This window comes from Stegodyphus dumicola, chromosome X1 (assembly GCF_044657685.1).
Source record: "Stegodyphus dumicola isolate Sdum_Otavi_A_Nest chromosome X1, ASM4465768v1".
Classification (NCBI taxonomy): domain Eukaryota; kingdom Metazoa; phylum Arthropoda; class Arachnida; order Araneae; family Eresidae; genus Stegodyphus; species Stegodyphus dumicola.
In genome coordinates this window covers 31,926,047-31,950,327 of record NC_140780.1, presented here as the reverse complement: position 1 = coordinate 31,950,327, position 24,281 = coordinate 31,926,047, and the positions used below count along the sequence as shown (strand labels likewise).

Genomic DNA, 24,281 nt, shown 5'->3' with positions numbered 1-24,281 from the left:
TCAAAATGGGCACTCCATTTCCTGACAGAGTTGTCAGAGACACATTTCTCCCCGTAAACTGTCACCATCCAACGATGAATAGCTGCCGGTTTCTCACCTTCCGCTGTCAGAAATCAGATAACATCTCGCTGCTCCTCAGTCGTCGAATTTTGCAACGCGAACGCCATCCTGTCCTCATATGGACTGCCACATCATTTGGACGCCACTATTGATAAGAGCTCTGCTTTCTCCTGTGCATGCGGGCGGCCATGTATGCTCCGATCCCAGTCAGAGATTCGAATCACATCCCAAGATGTCATGCTACGTTCTTCCATGGCAGAATATGCAAATATTTAACTGTTACGTTTTTACGTCGTTTCGTACCTTTTCATTTGATCACCTCTTGTACTAAGTGCATGTCTGCAAGCTCTCCATTCGTATATTGTTCCATGCTGTTCGTATGGTGCTTACCGCACGAATGATGCAATCATCACTTTCCACTAGCACTTTCTTGTACAGCAACCCCTGGCGGCGTACAGTAACGTTTCTAGGCATGGGTTCCTATGCAATTCTTAATCCTTATGATGTGCCCTACCTCCTCCAGAGGTTCGTCGCAACATTTATGGAACACCCTGTATACTATCAAAGTCCATTATAACAAACCCCTAGGTAAAATGAATGAACCTTTTGTGCCTGCACAATTTCTAGTAACTTAGTGTTATTTTATTCTGCCTAAGCAACCTTTCATAGGTATGAAAATCTGATGTAAAAAACTGCATGGGTATCTTTGATTGAACCTTTTTTTCCAGACTTTTTTGAATGTTTTAAGAAAAAATTACGAACCCTTAAAATATTTGATGTTTAGGATGTTGAAATTCTCATTTATCATTCTATATAGAAGGGAAAGTATCTTTAAAATCCTTTTCTTAATTATTATGTTTTTTCATCATGTAATATTATAATTTTTTAATGGTATCAAAATAGTCATAGACAAACATGATCACAGTAAGCAGTTCTAGTGTATCTTGTTGAAAGTACTATTGATTTTTTTTTATTTCTCATATTCTACTGATTTTTTTTGTGGGAGGAGGTTATTCTTATTTAAATATCAGGTATGTCAGAAAGTAATGAAGGATCAAGACAAGCAGCTTCAAATAAAAGAAGATGTTGTTGATTTAATTATTAATATAAAATATTTTTTATTCTATGACTTCTGCCCATCTTTTGAGCAGCTTTTTAATACCATTTGTGAAGAATTTATTTGGCTTTGCGACAAAATATTCATTTATTACATTTTCAACTTCCTGTTTACTTTGAAAGTTTTCGCCAACAAGAAAAGCTGCATTGACCTGAGCAGGTTAGCTCATTATCTGTGATTCTGGATGAACAAGAATTTCTCATCTTCTTGCAAATTTTTTTTTTTTTTTTTTTTTTTTTTTGGTGGAGGTGGCTGTGTGTCATATAGCATTATCTCACTGAAGGATAACATCAAGTCTGTTGATCAATGCAGATCTTTTGGTGATTAAAGAACATTTTAGCTATCTAACTGGCAATCGTACGTCTTCTCATTAGTTTGGTCGTTTTCCAAAAATTAAAAATAAGCTATTCTTTTTACATATCACCTGATGCAGAACATTTTCTGTTGATGTTCTAGCTTTTTTGTGAAACTTCTTTTAACTTCAGTCATTGTGTTTTTCAAGTAACTTCAGTACAAAGAATGCATGTCTCATCTTCTGTTATAGCGTGTCTTAAGAAAGCTTCCATTTCATTTCTTATGAACACAGCATTACACATCAATACTCGCTGCTAGCAGTTTTCAGTTGTGAGTTTGTGAGAAACACAAACAGCAGCATGTGAAACACTTCTTATTTATGTGGTCTATTCCTGTTGACTGTGCATAGTGTGGCTGTCAGCTGTTTACATACTGGTAGTACATGCATTTAACTCTGTCAGTATATTATCTTCCATTTCTTTTAAACAATCTTGAGCTGATCCGCAAGATAAATATTATCTCTTTGGAATTTCTTAAACAGCTCTTGGTATTGAATTTACAGCTACCATATTCGTATAATAATTAATGTTGCATATGTAATTCTTAAAACTTCTGTGTATGTATTTCTTAAATCCTTACTTGAGATTTAATTTTAAGACTAAGTATAAACTATTTAAATGAATAGCATTTCTTGAATTCTCTTTTAATGGTTGAAATTTAAGGAAAGAAATCTGTTCCCCTCTGAAACCTTTATATTTAAAATTAAGGTGCAAAGTGTTTTTGACGTAATGAGTATGTTAATTTGTTTACTAATTTTAATATTTGGATTTCCTGGGGTGTATTAAAATGCAGTGTATTGTCTTTAAGATGTATAAGATACTATGTAAGATATGTGCATTATTCTTTAATATGTAAGATATAAAATTATGAAGAAAACTTGTTAACAAATAAAAACTTCATTGGAACAAACTGACGATATACCTTTAAATTACTAATTTTCAATTAAAGCACAACCTCTTCAAGGCATCTGCAATTTCCGTGCAGTATCTGCATTGCTGTAAACTTTTGCCTAGTTACTGCTCAGGATTAAAACAAAGACTTTCTGATCTTAAAATGGTACGGCAACTGACTACACATCCTCTATTGCAACTTTGCTTTCCTGCTGGCAACATGTTGCTTAACCTTTGTTAGCTATTTACTGCTGTTTGAGATGTATTTACATATCTGAAAATGTAGGACACTTTTAACGTTTCTATTGCTCTCCCTATTAAAAGGATAATGTGTTAAGGAACTCATCATTGAGAAATAAATAATGTGTGAATACCAAGCTGGTCATGCTTCTTCCAATATTCCATCTGGTCATTCACTACACCGCAGTATCCTGTCACCTACGCAGCAGTTTTGTCGGACGTTATTAAAAAGGGAATTGGTGCATTCAGTAATTGAGCTTTCATCTAATATAAAGTTATCTACAACAACTTCTGTAAGATAAAAAATATATAAATATGAATTATGCATTAAATTAGTAATAGCCCATTAATTCCTATATTTCATTTGGGCACATCTCCCTATGTGTTCTAAGAATAGCAATACCTTTTACAAATCTGCATCATATCTGAAAACTAATTCTGCATTATGTCATCTTAACCTTCTGCACTGCATGTCATTCTAAGCGAATCATATTAAAGAAAAATTTTGCTATAAGGATAGCTGCAGTTCAAGTATGCTGTCTCTTGCTCTTCTTTCCTGCTGTACTTTGCATATGCTTCTGGGTTCTTCTTTGTGTGAAGATGTGCTAAATTTTGAAAATTGTGGGGTGCATACTGCATCCACAATTCTATGTGAAGCAAATAATATGTCTCTCAAAAGGCCTTATCCAATAATCAAATAATGTTGAATTCAGCCACATCTGTCTGCAAAGTCTGTTATTTCCATCTACACAGCTCTGTCAATCTCTGTATTTAGTATGGGAAATGACAAGTCATCTACATCGTCGAATCATTACACACACATATATGTATGTAAGATAAAATATGATGGCTGCTTTAAGAAATTATTGGCAACCTCAAAATTAACTATTCTAAATTTGATGTTCTCCCCCATAAGTTCATCTGTTCTCCCAAACTCGAGATCTTTCCATGTTACATAACAACCTAAAATTAACCAATCACAGATTAACTGTACTTATGCATCATACTTAGTGTAAATACTCTTTGCAAGCAACTACGTCATTCCTTTTCCTAGCTTCCGCCATGCCAACACGCTGCTTTGCTTCTCAGTCTAAGATGCCTACGTCTAACTTTTAAAATCAGTGTAAATAAAAAGTATTGTATTTAACTATGATTGGATAAATGTCTACCAAGATGGTTTGATATGTGTGAAAATAGAGATTGTGATACTTCAAGCTCAGTTGTATTAACTGCATCATCATACCTTTTCCCTCAGCCACTACTGTCTTCTCAGCAGTGACGAATATCAAAAGCTGCTAAAAAGTACCTGATTCCTCCTACGCAATTAAAATGCTAAATATATATAATTTTGAAAGATGTAATAAAAGTGTCAATATTTAAATACAGCATATTTTTCTTTCTTGTAATTTAAATTTCTAAAAGCAGATTTTTAATTGCAGCCAGCCAGTGACAGCAAAAACCTTCCGAATGTACCGTGTCTTAGGAAAGGGTGGTTTCGGTGAGGTCTGTGCTTGTCAGGTGAGAGCTACAGGAAAGATGTATGCATGCAAGAAATTGGAAAAAAAAAGAATAAAAAAAAGAAAAGGAGAATCTATGGTTTTGATAGAAAAGAATATACTCCAGAAAATAAACTCAAGATTTGTTGTATGTATTATTTTAATTTAAATGAATTTATTTTGTTCTTTTGTAGATATGCCAGTTATATTAGACTTTCTTTAAATTATGTAAGATTTTTCAAACTGTTTTTAATTTTGTTAGAATTTCTTTTTTTGAACATTGTGCAGTAAATGCATATTATAATTGTATTAAACGGTTGTAACTTTATAAGGCACTATTATATTCGAGAATAAAATCAAGATGACATGTGATTCTTTTTCATGCATGTCTAATTTTAAATATGAAATTCAGTTATTGTTACTAACCAATGGCAAAATAGCTCAAGCTGCAAAACACTTAGTTTATCCTGATTTCTCTTCTTTGAAGTTGAATGGGTTATGTTTCTCTTCTTTGAAGTTGAATGGGTTATCCGTTTTAGGTTTTATTTCATCATCTGCAATAATTTTCTGGTAGAAAATCGCTCAACATTGGATGATTAAGTGAGACCACTAAACACTGTGTATTCATCTATGTTATAGTATAGTCTGGCCTTATTTCATTGTCATTGTTTTTCCCCATCTGGAGTGTAAATGCGAACCACTTTCCTTTTGAAGTCCAGTAGAAACATCCTTGCTGTGACAGACAGACCTTGCCTGTTTTACAATAATCAATTAAGCAGCCTTTAGAAAGTCTTATATATAATAAAAGTGTTGCTCCCTGTAAACAACTGTTTTGGTTGTTATAATAAAACAATCAAATCTAATCAAATTATAACTTTTCTTCATATTTATAAAATGAAGTTTTGCCTTTCTTAAGCCAAAGAAATGAAGTAATTAAAAATAAAAACATTAATTAAGTTGGAATTAAGCTGTTAAAAAATTGTAACAAGTGATTAAGAAGGTCAGAAACAGATCAGAAAATGTTAAGAGGTCAGTGGGTAAAATGTGTTTACTTTTCCAAACAAAACGTTGATTTCCATCTTTTTCCCCCCTTGGTCTTTTGTTGCTCTTTCAGGCATGCTTTTTGTATTTCAATAAAAATGTCCCCCCTTTTTTCTGAGCATTTTCCTTCCATTAGATCAGTTGATTAAGGAAAAGCAAGGGCTATCTGCATATGGGGAAAGATGTCTTCATGGGGAATTCTTAATAGGAAACTGTCTCACATTCATATTATGTATGGGAAAAACGCCCATATAAGTTGTTCATCAGGATTTGAACTTAAGTTGAATATCAATTTTCAATGTTTTTAGTGCTTCACTGTTGGTAGGCCTTCTCCCTGAGTTAAATATTCATTTTGCAACTAAATGCTGTAAAGCATGCATAAAGAAATTTATTTTACAACCTTATTTTAATTTTAAAAGTTCTTTAATTTTTACCTTGATGTTATAATCATGCTTTAGTTTCTTTAAAAATTCATAATTAATTAGCATTGTTAAAATATAAACATTTTGAAGACATTTGTTATTGTAGAGTATCTAAAACATCCTGACCAGCAGTGATTTTTTTATTGCATAAATATTAATAACTTTACCAAGTTGGAATTGCTCCACAAATATTTGTTGTCATATGGTAAAATTTCAACATGTATATTTTTAACATGCTGCCCAGCTGATACAGTGGTTAGTGACTGCTATAACAATAGGCCTGGGTTTGAATCCCTCAGAAGGCATGGTTGTAAAGTTCTGCTCTTCATAGAAGGCAACAGTGGCCACCTAATAGGTGCTTTCATAATGAAATGGCCACCACTTTGGCCTTTGTAGTGGCATTTAAATCTAATGGCTATTAAATAAAGTGCTTGGCCATTAAAAGAATTATTTTTAATATCTGTAGTAATAGGATTAAATATTGGCTTTGCGTTATATCATTTTCTCAGATCAATAAAAATAATCAGTTTTCATTCATAAAAAGCATTTTAAAGTCATTTGAGACCTATTATGTCCAAATTTTTATTAAAGTAATGCTGGATCGTGTTTGAAAGCTATCTAGTTAATGCTGATTCAGTACAGTATGTTTAAATTTTAAAGCCAGAGTTCTAACATTGCAATGACTTATAGTGAAGTTATACTCAAGCTGTCAGAAGTAACAACATTTAATTCTTGAAAACTGCTGAAGAATCTTGGTAGTAAGCTATTTGAACTTTAGAATAAATGGTTTTGATAGATTGAAATGTTCTTGCTTTCAGGTAGGGTGACAATTCTTATTCAGTTGTTCTTATCTTTATTCATGATGCAGAGCTTTACAATAATTAAAAAAATATCAGTTTTATCAATACGTTATTATGTATATGCAGTAAGACCCTTGTAAGATGACCACTATGATTCTAGGCAATTTCGAGCTTTGGTAAATGTAGGTATTTTAACCCCTTCGTGCCGACTGTCACGTATACATGCCAGCAACGAACACACTTATCTACCGGCCGACACGTAGGCGTGCCAGAGCATTGTTGCGTTCTCTCCCGACTGTCACGTATTTGTGCCAGTACCTTGGAACGTTTTTCAAACTATGATTTCTGCCACAAGATGGCACTGTATGTCCATATGGTTTCAGATACATGTACATTAGACCTTCTACTCGAAATGAGAGAAGCATGACTCACATACACGTGTTTTTGATTATATAAACAAACGGGGAACTAAATGTTTCCGAATGGCGTGATTTATGACGTCTCTTTAAATCGCACTTTATTCGCACGTGGTAGTTGTTTATTGTAAGTAGAAGTTTTTATATGCGCTAAAGTGTTGAGTATTTCCGTTTATAGTTCAGTTTTTAGAAAATAATTAGATCTTGTTAGACGTGAATTCTTTCTGTTTTTACCGTTTCAATGTCGAAGCGTCGAAAATGTTTAACAGAGCATGAAATAGCAGAAATGATGCAAAATATTTCAGATATTGATTCTGAACTTCTGATATTCTGATATTAATTCTGAAAGATTAACTGAAAGACATTTTCTAAAACTTTGTTCAGAAGAGACTGATAAGAAAATGAGACGACGATGCTTCGCTTGTTCACATTCCCGGAAAAATCCTCCAAAACGGCAAATGAGTTATTACGAGTTCAAGGAATGTAACGTAGGACTGTGTGTAGATCCCTGTTTTAAAATTTTTCATACGAAAAGAGAATTTTAAGTAATATATTTAATTTTCAGATGTATAATGTTAAAAGTCATAAAATGGTAAGTAATTAAAATAAAATGTGTAAAATATGCATTTAAACAAGAAACAAGGTAATTAAAGTATATATATAAAAATATCTATAAAGCATAAGCCGTTTAAATACTCTATAGAGCATTATTAAACAATGCGTTGATACTTCGGAAATTTCATGGATTTAGGCTTAGTAGCAAAAAATTCCCCGGCCCTGGAGAGACACTCGTGGAAGACACTGCCGGCCTCCGCGATAAGCGCGCGTTTTCGCTACCCGGTTCGAAGGGGTTAAGAATACTGATCACTTTCAAATTTGCAGACAACAAATGTGTTCAATGTATATGATTTTTCAATGTTACTTTTAAAAATTAATATGAACATAAATATTTTATTCCTGTTCATATGTTTGCTCATATGATTGCCCAAATTACTTTGAAAAAAATTTTATGAAAGTAAACCTTGTTTATTCCTAGTTTTGTTTTTATTTGTCTGTATTTACTCTGTTAAAAGTACACTTTTAATGCTTTGCTTTCTCAAAATCTGTCCTAAACACTACTGGTATGTTTTAGAAGTTTAGTTTTAATATAAGAGTATTATCGTGTTTTATCTATTCTTATTTCTTTTTGTCATTTATGCAAATGTCTTACCAGTATAATGGTGGATTATTCCCCCACAATAAGTGCTTAAGCAATCTTTGTTTATGTATGTATTTCCATGCATGTCATTGTCCAGAGGGGGGGGGAAGATTTTAGTATTTCTAGCATGCAAATAAGAAATTCTCTTCTATTCTCTGACAAAATTAAAAGTGTATTGTTTGTTATATGTTTATTTTCATCCAGTTCTGATATATTTTCTGAAATTTAAGATACATTTTTTTGTGGTACCTATTTTCAAGAGAGATAAAAAGTGTCCTGTGTGTAATAATATTGCGATTATTGCTGTGCAAGACAGACCATGGCTAGCCATTTTTCTTTCAAAAATTGATCATGTTTTGGAAAGGCTTTGAAATCAACTACATTTTTTTAGTTGCGTTCTACAATTTTCATTTTTTTATAAAATTCATTTTATATTTTATAAATAGTATGTTTTTGTGAATTTTTGTTCAATGTTAAAATTTAATTAAATTTTGAACAATTTTAAACAGGTCAGTCTAGCCTATGCATATGAAACAAAAGATGCTCTTTGCCTTGTGCTCACAATAATGAATGGTGGTGACCTGAAGTTTCATATTTATAACATGGGGGGAGAACCTGGATTTGATTTGGAACGTGCAAGGTTTTATGCAGCTGAAGTTACTCAAGGCTTAGAACATTTACATGCTCAAGGAATAGTATACAGGTTTTGTAATTTAATTTCTTATGTATCATATTTTATTACTGAATATTTTAATTAATTAATGTTGTATTTATGTAAATAATTTCATTTGCATTTTCTGCTAAGTGTGGGAAAGTCGAACAATGTGAACAAATATGTAAATGCATACTAGAAATAAATTTCTTTTTTTAAATTATATCATTTGTTACAATATAGCGTAAAGTTAAAAAATGTTTAAAGCAGCTCTTTGCCCTTCCTTATTTTCTAAAATCTTATTTTATATGCAGTGTTATTTCTGTTCTGTCTCCATTTAATTGTGTTCAATAGTATGCATTCATTAGTCACCTCTTTGTGTCCAAGTAAAAGTGTTACACTAAAATTGAATGCTACTGTTGTTAATTTCTCTTCATGTATTGTTCATTATACTTTTAGGGACTTGAAGCCAGAGAATATTTTACTGGATGATCATGGTATGTTCCATTTTAAAAAAAGTTGTTATTCTTAATTGAGTTATTTTGCATCTGAAAATATATTAGTGTAAAATTAACTGAAAGGGAACAGAAATTTGAATTCTGTAATGCTTTATAATTTTTCAGTGTCATATTTAATGACGTACTTTTATATTTCTTAATTCTATTGTTTGTATTTGCTTTAAATTTATAATTTAATTATGATATTTATTTTTATATGTAAGGACATGTTAGGATATCTGATCTGGGCTTAGCAACAGAAATTTTAGAAGGTGAAATGGTAAGAGGGCGAGTTGGAACTGTTGGATATATGGGTGAGATTTTTGTATTTATATGTGTGTGTGTGTGTGCATTTTATTACTAATGAAGTACTGGAATCTTCCATATATATTATATTTGTGTTCTTGCATATTAAATACTACACACACAATACCAGGTCTAAAATCTGGATGTCGAATTATTGGAATGATCTAATACTTAGACCTCCTGATCACCAGTGGTTTTTTTTTTTTTTTTTTTTAAGAAATGTTTTGTAAAAAGGGAGAGAGATCTAAATTCTGAGAGTAGCTCTTTTGCTTAATGCTTCACTTATGTGTAAAAGACTTTTTTTTCATTATAAAGCATGTGGAGGGTCCTGAAGCTTAATTTCACTTTGGTATTACATAAAACACCTTGTTGAAGAAACGATTATCTTGGTATTACATAAAACACCTTGTTGAAGAAACGATTATCAGCATATATCCATATGATTAATTTGGCTGTAGCCACCTTATTGCTTGGCGTATATCTCAAGCCTAAACACTTTATCAGAGTCTTTTGCTGATTTTGCACCTTCTGAGTATCATATCACCCTTTATACCAACCTAGCAAATAATTCTTATTATTTTTCACTTTCATAACCATATAACTCACCTTATGGCAGCTTGAGAAATGACAGTGATGTGTAAAGCAATTCTTGTTTTAAATGTCAGTAATTGAATACCAAGCAACATAGTAACCTTTTATGCTGACGTGACTGTTAGCAGCAATTACAGACATCAGCCAACTGCATTGCGAAGTTTTAAATGTGTCAATAGAAGTTTCTAAAAATGGATTTTGTAAATCATATTCATATCATTTACAAAATCTATTTAGTGCTATTTAAATTAACTGATTTTTCTTTTGATAAGCCCTAAGCATACTTTTCCATTACGTACCTGCCATGCTATTTGGGTATGTGTGTATTTGCCATCTATAAATTATTCTTATAAGAAGAAATTGTTATATATAATTTAAAGTTAAGTAGTAAGAACAAACGAAAAAAGACCTATATGGTCAAAAATTTTGCGCATTGTGCTGCAAAATTAAGAAAATTAGAAGATAAATTTTAGTACACAAAGTTACCAAAAACTGTGGCTCCATGAAAACTTCAACATAAGCATATTTAGTTGTTATGAAATGTTGGGTGAGAAAAGAGAAATATACATTTGAATATTTACAAGTAAAATTAATAAAAGTAGTAAGCTATATGCTAAACGAATTAAGTAGATTTAAAACACAGTAAAAAACTAATCAATTGATCGTGGTAAAAATAAAAATAGTAAGCTATATGCTAAACGTATTAACTACATTTAAAACACAGTAAAATACTAATCAATTGATCAAGATAAAAATAAAAGTAAAAATTAAGAAGTGGTAAATGGTTAATTAGCCCAATTCGAAGTTCATTTTGGCTCGTTAAGGGAAATTTTTTTAAATGAATTTCAAACTAAGCTAACTCCAATATATGAGGGATTAATATATTTCAGGCTTAACTTGCTGAGTTTGTGATAGGAGCAAGACAGATTTTAGCAGTCTCTAGTTAATTGACAACGTCTTGTGATACATTGCCAATAGTGTATAGCCGATGCTCACTAAGCTTTATAATGATAGCTCTGAATTTGAAGGTTTTCAGATATCGCAAACATAAAGTAAAATTTTCTATTTAATGTAATTGGGGGAGAAATGGTAATAAATGAAAGTGATGTAATAGAAATACTCCGTTGCAATAACAGTGCCTCAATAATCAATGAATTAATGGATGGAGAAATCTGTTGTCTAGTTCACAATTTAAAAACTATCATTATGGATAGTGAAGGAAGTGACAGAGATATTGCTAAGAAGGAAAACATTTTGATTCACAGTTTAATTGTAATTCCTGGCATGGTAATTACCGGACTTGGGCTTTGTAACTGAACGAGAAATTATGTGACTAAAACTAAAAAGAAAGTACGAAAATGAAGCAACTTAAGCAGCTTACATTGAAGAAAATGTTGAAGAAAGCAAACAAATAAATATTGAGTTTTTTTTTCTGCTAATTTTGATTCCTTTAAGGTCATAAATGCTTAGCTATTTCATAAACAAATATTTCAAATGTTTTAATTTTACAATTTCTACATATCATTTTACTAGATCTAAACTGATGATCTAAAATCCAGAAAATTCCCAAATGCGGAATCTATGAAGCGACGATGAAGCTGGATTTCGACTTTGTGCTGTATATTTGTATTTTCACACGTTAAATATGAAATCACCCCATTGTTTACATATTATGCCATAAAAGTTATAAAATTATATCAGTTTATTTATATTGGGTCATTTTTTAAGTGTTTACAATGTCAATGTGACATGGGCATATTTTCATGAAACTGCAGCTGCTTGTTCTGAAAAGTTCTTAGTATTAATATATCTTCCTACTTTATAGTTTTAGATTCTGTTAGTTTTATAGCAACTTTGCAAATGGTCACTTTCTTAAAAGTTGGAAAAAAGTCTGATTTTCTGCTACTGTTTTGGTAGTTTTTCAGTGCCTTTGGTCCGGAAACTTCGTGGCTGCAAGTCCCAAAACAGATCAACCTCATTTCTTACGTCTTGTGCGGAATGGAAGCTACCATCAACAAGACATAGCTGCAGGTGTGAAAAAAGATACATATCCGAAGGAATGTTGTGGGGACTATATAATGGGTGTGGCAAAAGATTGCATTTGAGTCCTTACAGAGTCCATCCGGTGAATGCAAACTCATGTAGTCTTGTATTTATCTTGATGAAACATTACCTCTTTGCACCAGAACTCAGCTCAACGTTTTTCTTTGACAGCAGCATCAACACGGACTAGCATGTCTCTGTACACCTTACTGTTGAGGGTTTTACCTTTTTCTAGATACTGTTTGTGGATAATAACCATGGCAATCCCACCAGATACAAAGCATAATCTTTTTGTTAATGAAATTGCGCTTTACAATGCTGCCCACAGAGTTACCGGGTGCTGACCAATCTCCTATTCAGCCTTTGTTGAAGTATATCCACTTTTCATCACAAGTGATGATCTGGTTCAGAATTTTGTCCTCGTATTGATATTTGAGCGGATTAGTTTAGGCTCGACCACGTCTGTCCTGATCTGCGTAAGGTGGCACCTGGTGATTGAACTTGTACATCAAGTTTATGCAATGCATTGCATGACTAATGGACATGGCACTAACATCTAACACCTTACGAAGCTGTCAAGTCGTTGCATACTGATCTTTCACAAGCTCTCGCAGGTAGGCCTCATCAACATCTGTAGGCTGGCCAGAGCACTCTCCTTCTTGAATGTCATTGTCCTTATTTTTGAACTTCCGCTATCGAGCCTTCACAGTGTCATAAGATACAATATTAGTACTTGATTTGGTGATATTCTGTAGCTGACTTTTTGCAATAGAACTGGAAGTAAATGATGGTTCTAATCTGGTAGCATGATAGTTCCATTTCGGACACCTATACTTAATGATAAGGATACTTTTTTACTAATTTCACAACACAATACTCTAAAGCAAGTCTCTTTCTTTCAAAATGCCAAAAATCTTTTAACACAATAGGATTAAACATGCCAATGCAAACTGCGTGTATGATATTTGCAGTGGCAGGAAACTTTTATTAAAAACCCGACCTTGCAAATATCTACACAATGGTATCATTATGAATTATTGGAAAAGAAACATATTAGTCTGGTAATGGTCCCTTTGACAAAGAAGACTATCGGTCTGGTAACTTTCTTCTTGGCGTCTTCAGGTGCTTTTTTCCATTCTCTTTTTTAACAGAAATATTCAATATAGATTAATGCACTTAATAATGAAGTGTTACAGTTAAATTTGTTGAAGACCAAGCTGCCATGTGTACTGAAAGACTGTTAGAGAACTGTAAAATGAAATTCTGTTTTTCTATTACTGGAGTACTGAAATAAAGCTGTGAAAGATCATGTGAATCAAAAGAGATGTTTACGAAACAGGTGTGAAGGCTCATGTGTTCCTTTTCTTGAGAGCTGTTCATTTTATTTGCTTCAGGTCTCAAGAGCTCTTGTTGGTAGAATTCTGTTACTACTAGGAATGATTCACCCACTGTTCAACTACGGATTGGAATAATTAACACACATTCTTTGTGAATTTATGTATTTTTTCTTACCTCTTAAACTTATTTTGTTATTATTGCTTAAAATACATGCATTCATATTCTTAATTGCTTACATGCATTCTTATTTCTGAGTTTCTGCATATATCTTTGTTTTTTTCACTTATTTCAAGACAGTTAAGAATACATGCATTCTTTTTAGAATTTCTGTATTTATCTTTTTTTTTAAACTTTATTTAAATTTAATAAAGAGGTCTAATTATTTTCATGAAGTTTATATGTTAGGGTTGCCAGTTATTTTCAGTTTATTTTCACATCATTTATTTTGATGCCAATTGGTATCCTGTTTACAAATAAAGAATTACTCTTACATTTAATCTTGTCTTTTTTATTACTAATGAATAGTCCTTGTTTATATCATTGCTTTTTTTTTTCATGCTAAAGTAGCATCTTTCTTTCATTAATAGCACCAGAAGTAATAGACAATGAGAAATACACTTTCAGTCCTGATTGGTTTAGTCTTGGTTGCTTTATATATGAAATGATTGAAGGTCAGGTAAGAAAATAGTATATTCTTTTGTAAAGCTGTTTCTCATTGATATTTAGCTGAACTTTTATTGCTAATTTTGCTTCCTTAAGGCACCATTTCGGGCTAGGAAAGAGAAAGTTAAAAGAGAAGAAGTTGAACGGCGAGTGAAAGAAGACAAAGAAAGATATTCCTCAAAATTTAGTGATGATGCCAAGTCCTTGTGTCATGAGGTAAAACAATATTAGTTTAACTTGTGATCCTGGTTAGAGCAAAAACATACTACTCTTAAAAAACTGTGTATTGTTCCATATTTGTTTTATTATATATGAATACATTGCATATAGAGTAGCAAGTGAAGTAGATATCAATTACTGAAAAGATTTTGTTGCTTGCTTTTGAGGAATCGTAAAGAGGTTAAAATTGTAATAATCTCAAAAAACATACTTTTTAAGCTTCTGTTGAAAATGTTCTAAATCTGCAATCTTAAAAACTTAGTATTTTTAATTATATTGTCATAATTTATAATGTAATTTCATAAATAAGTATTAAAGTATTTAATTTTTGTTTTATCCCAACTTAAGAAATTTTAAAAAAAAAATGTACTTTGTAAGCTTCTGTTGAAAATATTCTAAATTTGCAAGCTTATAATTATAGTGTCACAATTTATAATGTAATTTAAAAACTAAGCATTATAGTACTTAATAATTTTTGTTTTATCCCAACATAAGAAACTTTTGTTTTCTTTCTTGAAAATTATTTCGTAATAATGTAAGTTTTAATTAAAATTCAAAGACTGTATTCTAATCAGAGCTTCTCAATCTATAGAAGTTATAGAAACATACGTTCTTTCTCAAGCTATAGAAGTTATAGAAACATACAAAAATTTTACTTTCTGAGTAATTAAACTAGAGATCGTATTGTAAAATATCTCAGTATTGTTTAGTGGTTTTTTTCACTGACTTTAGTTTTTGTTACATGTTTTTTTATTTATTTTAAATTATATTTCTTTGTCCTTAAATGAGTTCATGAAACATATTGGAAAGTTACTGCAGCATTTTGCAAACTGCATCATCACAAAGTGAAAGATTCTATGTACTTTTATCCAATTAAAAGATTGTGCAGGATATAAAAAAGTTTGTGATTTTCTCCTGTAAACAAGTGTTTCCAAAGGGGGGTTATGAAACACTAGAAAGCCAAATAAAAGCTACTGAGGGTCGCATATTTTCGTTCACCCTTTTTTAATTCTTCATGCTAATTAAGGAAATAAGTATTTTTATTTGCATAAGTATTAGTCTGTGCTTTTTTTGTTGCTTGTACGCATTCAGATTTTATAATTTACTCTTGTAAATAGTACACTCTTGGAATGCAGTTCTGTAATTTCTATATCCAGTATTGTATAGGTAATACTGTTTAGGTAGCTTGCTTATTAAATTTTGCTAAAGAAAAATATTTCTTTTAGGTTTTTGAATTTTCTGTATACGTTCTTGATACTCCCAAATATATACTCTGTTTTTATTATGTTTGCTGCTATTTCATCATCATTTACAGGTAAAATGCATAAAATAGACTAGATTTTAATTCAGTATACTGTTGCATATTATTTCCTTGAAATGCTGTACAAAATAATACATATTTTACTATGTTGCTTTTTCAGTGGTAAAATTTCCCAATTTATTAAATGTTATTTTCCAAGTTCCAGAGCTATGCAGTAAAAAAAGTGGGGAAAATACATGAATTTTTCAGTTAAAAATCAGTATTTTTTATGCAATGAAAAATATTCTACATAATACATACATCTGCCTGATTAAAGACATAGATGCATGTTTTGCTTTATTATTTATATATGTATTTTATTGAGCATTCATACTTCAGCATATTCAATATTATATAGAATTAGCTCTATTCTTCTAAATTAATGAATTATTAAGAATTAAATATAGTCCCTTATTAAAATAGTAATTCTACAGATTAACAGCCCATTGTTGAAAAGATTTTCTAAATGTGATGTTGAAATGTATTGCATTTTAAGTATTAAATGTAAATTATAGACACAATTAATTTGTTTATTCAATCAGTTTTCTTCTCACTGGCAAAATATAATTTTCTTCCATTCAAGCTGCTGAAAAAGTCTGTGAAAGAAAGGTTAGGTTGTAATAATGGAAGATACGGATCACTGAAAGTGAAGGCTCACCCATTCTTCAAATCTATCAACTGGAAAAGGCTGGAAGCTGGAATACTTCAACCTCCTTTTGTGCCTGATGTTAGTCAATTATTTGAGAAATCAAGTATATTTATTTTAATATTTAAGAAACATTAACTTTTTTAGCATTTCATCGAGACAGTAAAAAACTTACAATATATATCATGACTGAAAGTCCTTGTGTGCCCTGTATTTTTGCAACTATTTATAGACATATACCCCAAACACAAAAAATACTTTTAATTGACACAAATATTCATGTTATGACTTTTTAAACTTAAAAGACAATTTTATGACATTTAAAATATCTAACTTATTAAGTGTAATGTTTTATAACTCCCCTCCCCAACTGCAATGAATATTATTAGCAAAAAAGTTTATACTCATTATAAGAAATCAATTGAATTGCATGATCCATATGCTGACAATTGACAGAAACATTTAATTTTAAAATTTGAGATCATGCGTAGGTATTCTGCACAAATTGAAGATATATGCATTAAATATAAATTAAAATATATGCATTTTTTCATAATTATGCATTAAAATATTAGCTTTGAAAAAAGTTTTGAATGCTAATGCATTAAGTGATGAGCAGTACTGTGCAGACTGTCATGAAGAATTTTTTATCAGTATAAATTGTTTTTAAAAGTTGGTATTTGCATTTAACCAACTCTAAACAGTATTTGTATAAATTGAAAATATTTGTAATTTAATGAAAATTTTGCATGATTATTTGAGTATGATTATAAAGGAATGAAATTGTATGAGAATATTAAAAATGTATTCTTAGAATTTAAAAACTTGTAAGTTTACTTATCTGAAAATTCTTTTGGCATGCTGCAGTAGTACCTCTCAATAAGGGACACCCACTGGACCAGACATTTTCTGCCTTAATTAGAGGTATCATCTCTTCAAAGGGTACATACTAAAAAATTTTAATTGAATTCGAAAATCGGGTTGTATCTCAAGCTTTAAATAAATTATATAACATAACATAGTTATGAATATTTATTTAAAGTTAATGAAAAGCATAAATTCATTATTAAAAAGTTCAACTATTGCAAAATTGTATGAAATTAACAACAGAGTTTGTACTTACAGAAATTTATTGAAAATAATCTGTTACAGGGGTTTGTTTGATAAACTGCTAATCTCAAGCTCTTTTACCCTCATAAATTTTAAAGTCACTGATAATCTTACTGTCACCAACAGTATCTTGAATTTTTTAATTGGGAAGTGCATTTGAGACATTTGTATAGTTATTTAAGTCACACTTTTTGTCGGGCTGTTCTTCATCTTCCATACATCTTTCCAAGTTATTTTTGTTAAAGCTCATATCATCAACTACAGTTTAAATAAACGATTTTATGTGATCACTAGTGTCTTTAGTACATGAGTTTTCTTTGAGTTCTAAATATTGCATTTGAGCACTGCCACTAATTTTGACAAGTTTAAACAATTCATTTTCATCAGTAGTATTTTCATTGAAAATACTTAAAACTGGAATTTCAAATTTGCTGTCTTAAAACAGTGCTGAATACAACTTCGTGATAAGGATTTAATAGTCTTTGTTGTCAACTGAATGACATTTTACTCATTTTTTTTTAAAGCTGATCACTTTTTCACAAGCAGCTTGACAAAAAAGATGACGTAAAAGCAGTTTCCTGTGATGAACCTTGAAGCTTCTAATTATACCTTAAAATGAATGCTGTAATATTTTTGTTGCGTTTGTTTTGAAAAACTCCAGTTGAGTTTTACATTTGGTGGGTGGGCTGCTGAATTGTCGAGCAGCAGCAGCAGAATCTGCCTATTTTTTAGACATTGTATCTTCAAGAGTAATCAACCATTCTGACATTTTAAGCTTTGTGTCGTGGACCAGTAAAACTTTTAGATTGATGTGGTTGAAGCATCTTGGGTTTTTTTTTTTTTTTTTTTTTTGCTTTTCCAATTACAAGTGCTTGCCCAAACTCTCCTTCTTTATTACAGAGTAGCAGAGTGAGATGTTTCTTGGTGCTTTTGCCACCAGATCACTTTTCTCCTCTGAAGCATAGACTTTTGTTAGGCAAAATTTGATAAAATAATCCAGTTTCATCTGCAAAGTAGATGTTTTTAGCCTCATATCCTTCGTAAATTTCATTTAGCATTTTATCCAGTCTGTTACATGTTGCATATCTACTGATTTTTCTTCAACGCAAATATTTTAAAAAGTGATGTTATGCTTTTGCTTAAATTAGTCTAACCAACCATTTTATGCTCTGAATTTTTGTCGTTCCGGACTTTTCGAAATTTCTTTTGCCTTTTCCCGCAGTTATACACTTGCATATTAAAGCAGGAATATTGTGTATTCTTAACAGAGCAAAATCAATTAAAAATGACCATATCAATTTCACATGCTGTAGTTTTTCTAAATTTTTGTCTTGGTATATTTGTTTGAATTAGTAAGCCATAATATTGTTACAGATTTTGTATTCAGTTCGCTATTTTTAGGTGATTTGTAATTAAAATTGTTTTATTTCTCCACGCGACGCAGCACATGACAAGTTTTAAGAGAAAGCTATTTTGAAAAAGGGAAAATACGGAAGTATGCGCATTTAATAAATAGGTATCTCATAATTTATATTTAAATTGAATAAATGCAATTGTGTGTTAGCTGTAACTGTAATTCTACTCTTTTGCTTTCCAGAAAGCTTGAGAAAATACCAGAATGTTCTTGTGCATGATTAAAAAGCTTTAAAAAGCCAGAGAAAAACATCTCATTTCAGTTGTTTTAGATAACTGTTTGTTGATTGCAGCGAATTTGCAGTGAGATCGGATTAGCTTTCTTTGCACTTTGAATTGCGTTCTTTTAACGTTTTAGTGGTTTAAAATATAACTACTGTGTGATATTGTATGAATGTCTTTGAGAGAAAATTTCAGCATTTTGTTTTATCTCTTTAGATAAGAATAAATTTTATTAACTTTTCATCAGACTAGTGCATTCAATCTATTACGAAACTGTATGCACACAACAATGTTTTTATTTTATCTCTAGCACATGACACTTTTTTTTTTTGTTGTTGTTTTATTGATTTTTACTTATTCCAAATTTCTGCTCTAAATCTCTCAAGCTATGCTTTTCAGTTTTTGCCATATGAATTTCATCAACTTTTTGTTTTAATCTTAATCTCTTCTTTGAAACCAAGTTAGATAATGTGTGTAAAATTAACACTCAATTACAAAACTACATTTCTTTTGTTTCTTAATCCTAGCAAGAACTAAGAATGTTAGAAATTTTCACCTTATCCATACTGTGAGTTTCTTGACAGGTGGCCCAGTCATCTCTGCACCTTTTCTTTCCCATTGGTCTCTGTTGTGGTCTCTGTCCTTACAACTGGTTAACATGGTTCTATTCCTCCTACTGAAAACTGTAGCAAGAAAAACTAGGTTTTAAATTTTATGAATGTGAAATATCTTGTTTCCACAACAACATACTTTTCCCAACAACTTTTTCGTTCCTCTTTTCCCCACTGAGAAGCAGTTTTCAAAAGAGAGGAATTTACTTTTCATTTTATTGTTTCCTTGTCAAGCAGTTGTCTTTCACTGAGCACAAACTTAGCTTTAAAACCTCAAAGATTCCTTACAAAGAGTATTTCTCTTTTTATTTTTCCGTAGTGCTGTGTTATTTTTGAAACATTTTAAAGTTTCCCTTAATTAAGAAGTAAATATGTTAACATCCTTATTCAAGGGACCAGGACCAACTAAACTGTCCTTGAAATAGAGGTGTCCTTTACAGAAGGTATTACCATATTTTTAACAGAATTATAAATTAAACAATGTTATATAATTTGTAAATCATAAAAGAATGTTACTGAATGATATTAAAGCTGAAAAGTCGATCTGGATTTGTGCTATATTTTAGCCAACCCTTCAGAGCAAGCTGAAAAAGATATAAAAAATCCCGAATTTTAAAATTAAATATTTCATTCAATTTTTGTCACGAGAGTCAAACGTGTTTTTTGACTATATTGATTGGGCGACCGCAAAAAAAGTTAGAATCCGCAGTTTTTACATCTAGTTAAATGACTTTTTTTAAAAATTTTAAAATATGAAAAGATGAATATCTGTCATTCTAAACATTTTAGTAAGGGGTAGTATGTGCCTGTTGCCAACAGTTGTAAAAATATAGGCTGCATGAGAATTTTTGCAGATATTTTGTACAGTACACAATTATCTTTGATAGACTGTCCTTAATGTTTTCTTCCGATTGCTATTTTTGAATTATAGTTAGATAATAAGCAACATTATATTAGTCTTATTTAATTTGCTTTATGAAATTAGGTTAGTAATTTGTCCAAATTACTCCCTCATTTATCATGTAATTTAATTTTGTGATTAGCTATTTTCTCTTATAGCCTCATGCTGTGTATGCCAAAGATGTATTGGATATAGAGCAGTTTTCCACAGTAAAAGGAGTAAATTTAGATGCTAGTGATGATACATTTTATAGTAAATTTAATATGGGAAGCATTTCTATACCTTGGCAAAATGAAGTAAGTTTTTCTTTTCACTATCATATGAATTACATTTATGCTTTGCTAATGTTTCTCATAATTTTTTAATTAACAAACTAAAAAATTGCTTATTTCGTATGTTATTAGAAAGTTGTTAGACTAAGCATTTTAGATGTGACTTGGTGTTGGTCCCTAAAAGTGATACCTTGTTGCTAAAACAATCAACTTTGTTAACACAACTTATTCATAAAAACACAGAAGCTATTACGTGGCACTCAAACCTTTTTGAGCAAATGGTAAAGACAGTGTTTTGTCAGCTGCTGGTACATGCAGCTTATTGAAAAACAATGTGACGACAGCTGTGGCATGCATCTGAAACTGAGATAACCACAGTCTCCCCCCAGTGACGTAGTAATGAAACAAAAGGAGTTGATTACTAGGAATTTCAGTAAAAAAATTCCGGTAAGAGTTGTGCATTAAAACACACATGGAAATGTACATATAGAATATGATACAAGCTATACAAATGGTGATATGCAAGTAATAATGTAACATGAAATGCTAATTGAAATATATTATGATAGAAATGCAAGTTGTAATGAAATACAAATAATGAAAGGTTAGTAAAATTAGAATATTAGGTAACTTTCAAATATATGCACAAAAATAAAAAGGGGGGAACCTGTTATTCTTTACATACTGTAACTTTAATAACAAACAAGAGAAAAACATGTTACAGTGATCAGGCTTTCGGGAAAATGAATGCAGCATCCACTGCAAGTAGTTATTTGTTTTGTAACAGCATTTAAGTTTTCACTTTATTCTCTGCTAAACAAAATTACATCATCAAAGAAATGTATTGCATTTTAACCTAACAAAAATTATTTAAATATTGAGTAAAATTGTAACATATTAGTTTATTGCATTATTACAGGCTTAGTATGTAATTTAGTTAAAACTTTATTTAACTGCATATGTTTATTCTGGTGTTACAGTTCAAAGTTAATGTTTCTATCTTCAATAGGTCATATTGTAGGCTTTGGTTAAGTGTTCTGCTTTTAGTCAGTTATCTGTAGCACAACTCCCACCTTGAATTCCATGATCTCAAAGGAACTGAAATAGTAAAAGTTCAGTCTCAAGTATGTTCTCACAAATTGCTAGAACTGGTCTCACCTCGAGAACTGTTGCATGGTGCCGCCTTTGAGGGCTTATTTGAAAGATATAGTGTCTGTACTAATGGATAGTTCTAAGAAAAACCTCGTAGCAGATGAAGTAAGATACCAGACTGTGTCTTCATCTTTCAGTTCTAATGTTGTTATTTCCTGGAGAGGTGTCTGTGAACCTGACTTGGAGGCAAATAAATATTTCTTATCATCCTTCAGTAGTATGTCTCCAACATGGATAATGAAGACTTGTAACTGTCTGAGAATATACCTGAATCATTTTCAATATTTAGTTCTTTTAGTCAGTTCTCAGAAAACATTTCTCATTTGTTGATGATACTTGGCTTTGGTCAGCTCTTTTTTAGCTGTTGCATCTATAACTGGGACTTCAGATGAAAATAAATTCACGAAGAAACATCAAAGATGTCAATGATGTTGAATCTGAGTCATTTTTTGATACACATGGAATGTATTCATATAATCTCATATTGAGCATTTCAGCTAATGGCTTGTAAAATTTGCTTTATCATTCTTATCAGTCTTGCTCACCAAGCGGCAGTTGCAGGGTTAAATTTCCATCTAATTTTCTTACTAATTGCACCTAATAACAGAGTATTCCAATTGGTGTTAATAAGGTACTTGATCTGTTCTTATAAAGTTCTGTTGTCAGCCTATTTCATTAAATATATATATTCTTTCTCCAGGAATATGTCTCCAGAAAGAAGGATTTGGCAGGAATTGTATTTTTTTCTCTAACTCTCTTATGTACGAATGTTTTCCACTCTTCTTCTCTGTTAATCCATCCTGAAGGTGTAGTTTAATTACTCCAAAATGGAATAGGTAGAATTTTAAATCAGATGTAACAGCTAAAGCTAGCCTTGCTTCTATAAGACAAGAAGTTTCAAACAAGGGATTGTTGTCAGTTTAATTGGAGCTACATGATTTCTAGTATTCACTAACTGGACTTTCTGATGTTGATTCAGTTCTCACATATTCACATGCATGCATGCTGGCATTGTAAATCATTACTTATATTCAACCATCAAGGAGCATGCATCTGAGAAAAATCAAATAACTATTTTAACCAAACTCTAAACCCCTTACTTAGAATTATGTGAAGTTTATCATCACATTTTAACTTTAGAATCCTGGCTTCTTATAAAATTAATGTGTCATGAGTGCTGCAAACCCAAATGGATAATAAAAGTTTTGTGTGTGTATTGAAGAGGTTTTTGCTCATTCAGAGGCATATTCTGTTCAAAGTTGTACTAGATTTTGCTGGGAAGGTTGTCATTTTGAAGATTCCACATTGTTTCTTAGCTTATGTTCTTATGAATCATTACAGTAAAACTAAACTCTGTGGTGTAATGAACCTTAGAGAGCCATGGGCTGCAGTGTCCTGATATCTGCTTTCTTGGCTATGGGCCACGGGTTGCATGATCATATACCCCGGACAAGTGGCCAGCTTGTCGCAGGACCCCCGAATCATTACACTATGCAAATTAGATTGCCAACAATAGGTATGCTAAATAGATTGCTGAACAAATTAATGTGTGCAGATGACGAAATTAGTTGAGATTCCTGAATTGATATTTCTTCTTCTACTATCTTCTACTATTCTCTTCTTTAGCAGGTATTTAAACATGCTACAGAGTTAACAACATAAGTTGCATGAATTTCTGCTGTTTAAGATAAATTTTCTGGAATTTGGTTTAAATGGTGATTAAGTGTAACTGGCAAAAGGAAAGGGCTTAAACTACTCTTTCTAATAGTCTGAAATTTACTCTTTTGTCTTATGCATTTTGTCGGTTATTTTCTGTATCAATTCTTAAAAATTATAGGAAATCAGTGTCCTTTTCTGTAATACTAATCTAAAGCAATTTTTTTTATGCATCGTGGAAAATCTTTTGATATTTTTTGAAAATGGTGAAAGATGGTTGGTTAACTCACCAGATTGGGACAATGGAAAAAACCTTTTACATGAGCAAATGCATTAAGCAGTGTTACCCTATTTTCATTGTCTGGTATGTCTGCCTGATTACTGGCTGATAAGAAAGAAATATTATACTTTTGTTCTTTATGATTAGTGATCCATTCGATTATATCAGCTGGATTCCCATTCGTTTAAAATTTTGGTTTGATTTATTTATTTATTTTTTTGTTTTGTTATTAGAGCTGTCAAGTTTGCTGTGAGTCTTTTTAGTCTCTTTTCAGCTAACTCTGTTGCTAGGCAGATCAGAACTAGGGCAATGTTGCTTTGTAATGTCCCATGTTTCCTGTTTTACTTCAGCAAGGAAATGTTTCATATTTTAAGT

At 31.3% G+C, this 24,281-nt stretch overlaps 1 protein-coding gene across 3 annotated transcripts in view; it reads left to right on the top strand.

Moving 5' to 3' along the window:
- The window catches only part of Gprk2 (G protein-coupled receptor kinase 2), a 170,365-nt gene that overhangs the window by 102,892 nt on the left and 43,192 nt on the right, over positions 1-24,281 (top strand). For all 3 annotated transcript variants that reach the window (XR_004757902.2, XM_035357396.2, XM_035357397.2), the window contains exons 7-14: positions 4,101-4,305; positions 8,544-8,737; positions 9,146-9,183; positions 9,408-9,497; positions 14,049-14,137; positions 14,221-14,340; positions 16,227-16,370; positions 20,705-20,842. Coding sequence is in view for 2 of the 3 variants with exons in the window: in XM_035357396.2 (XP_035213287.2) it covers positions 4,101-4,305; positions 8,544-8,737; positions 9,146-9,183; positions 9,408-9,497; positions 14,049-14,137; positions 14,221-14,340; positions 16,227-16,370; positions 20,705-20,842 (1,018 nt within the window). In the remaining variant the exon portion in view is untranslated. The remainder of the gene's footprint in view (positions 1-4,100; positions 4,306-8,543; positions 8,738-9,145; positions 9,184-9,407; positions 9,498-14,048; positions 14,138-14,220; positions 14,341-16,226; positions 16,371-20,704; positions 20,843-24,281) is intronic.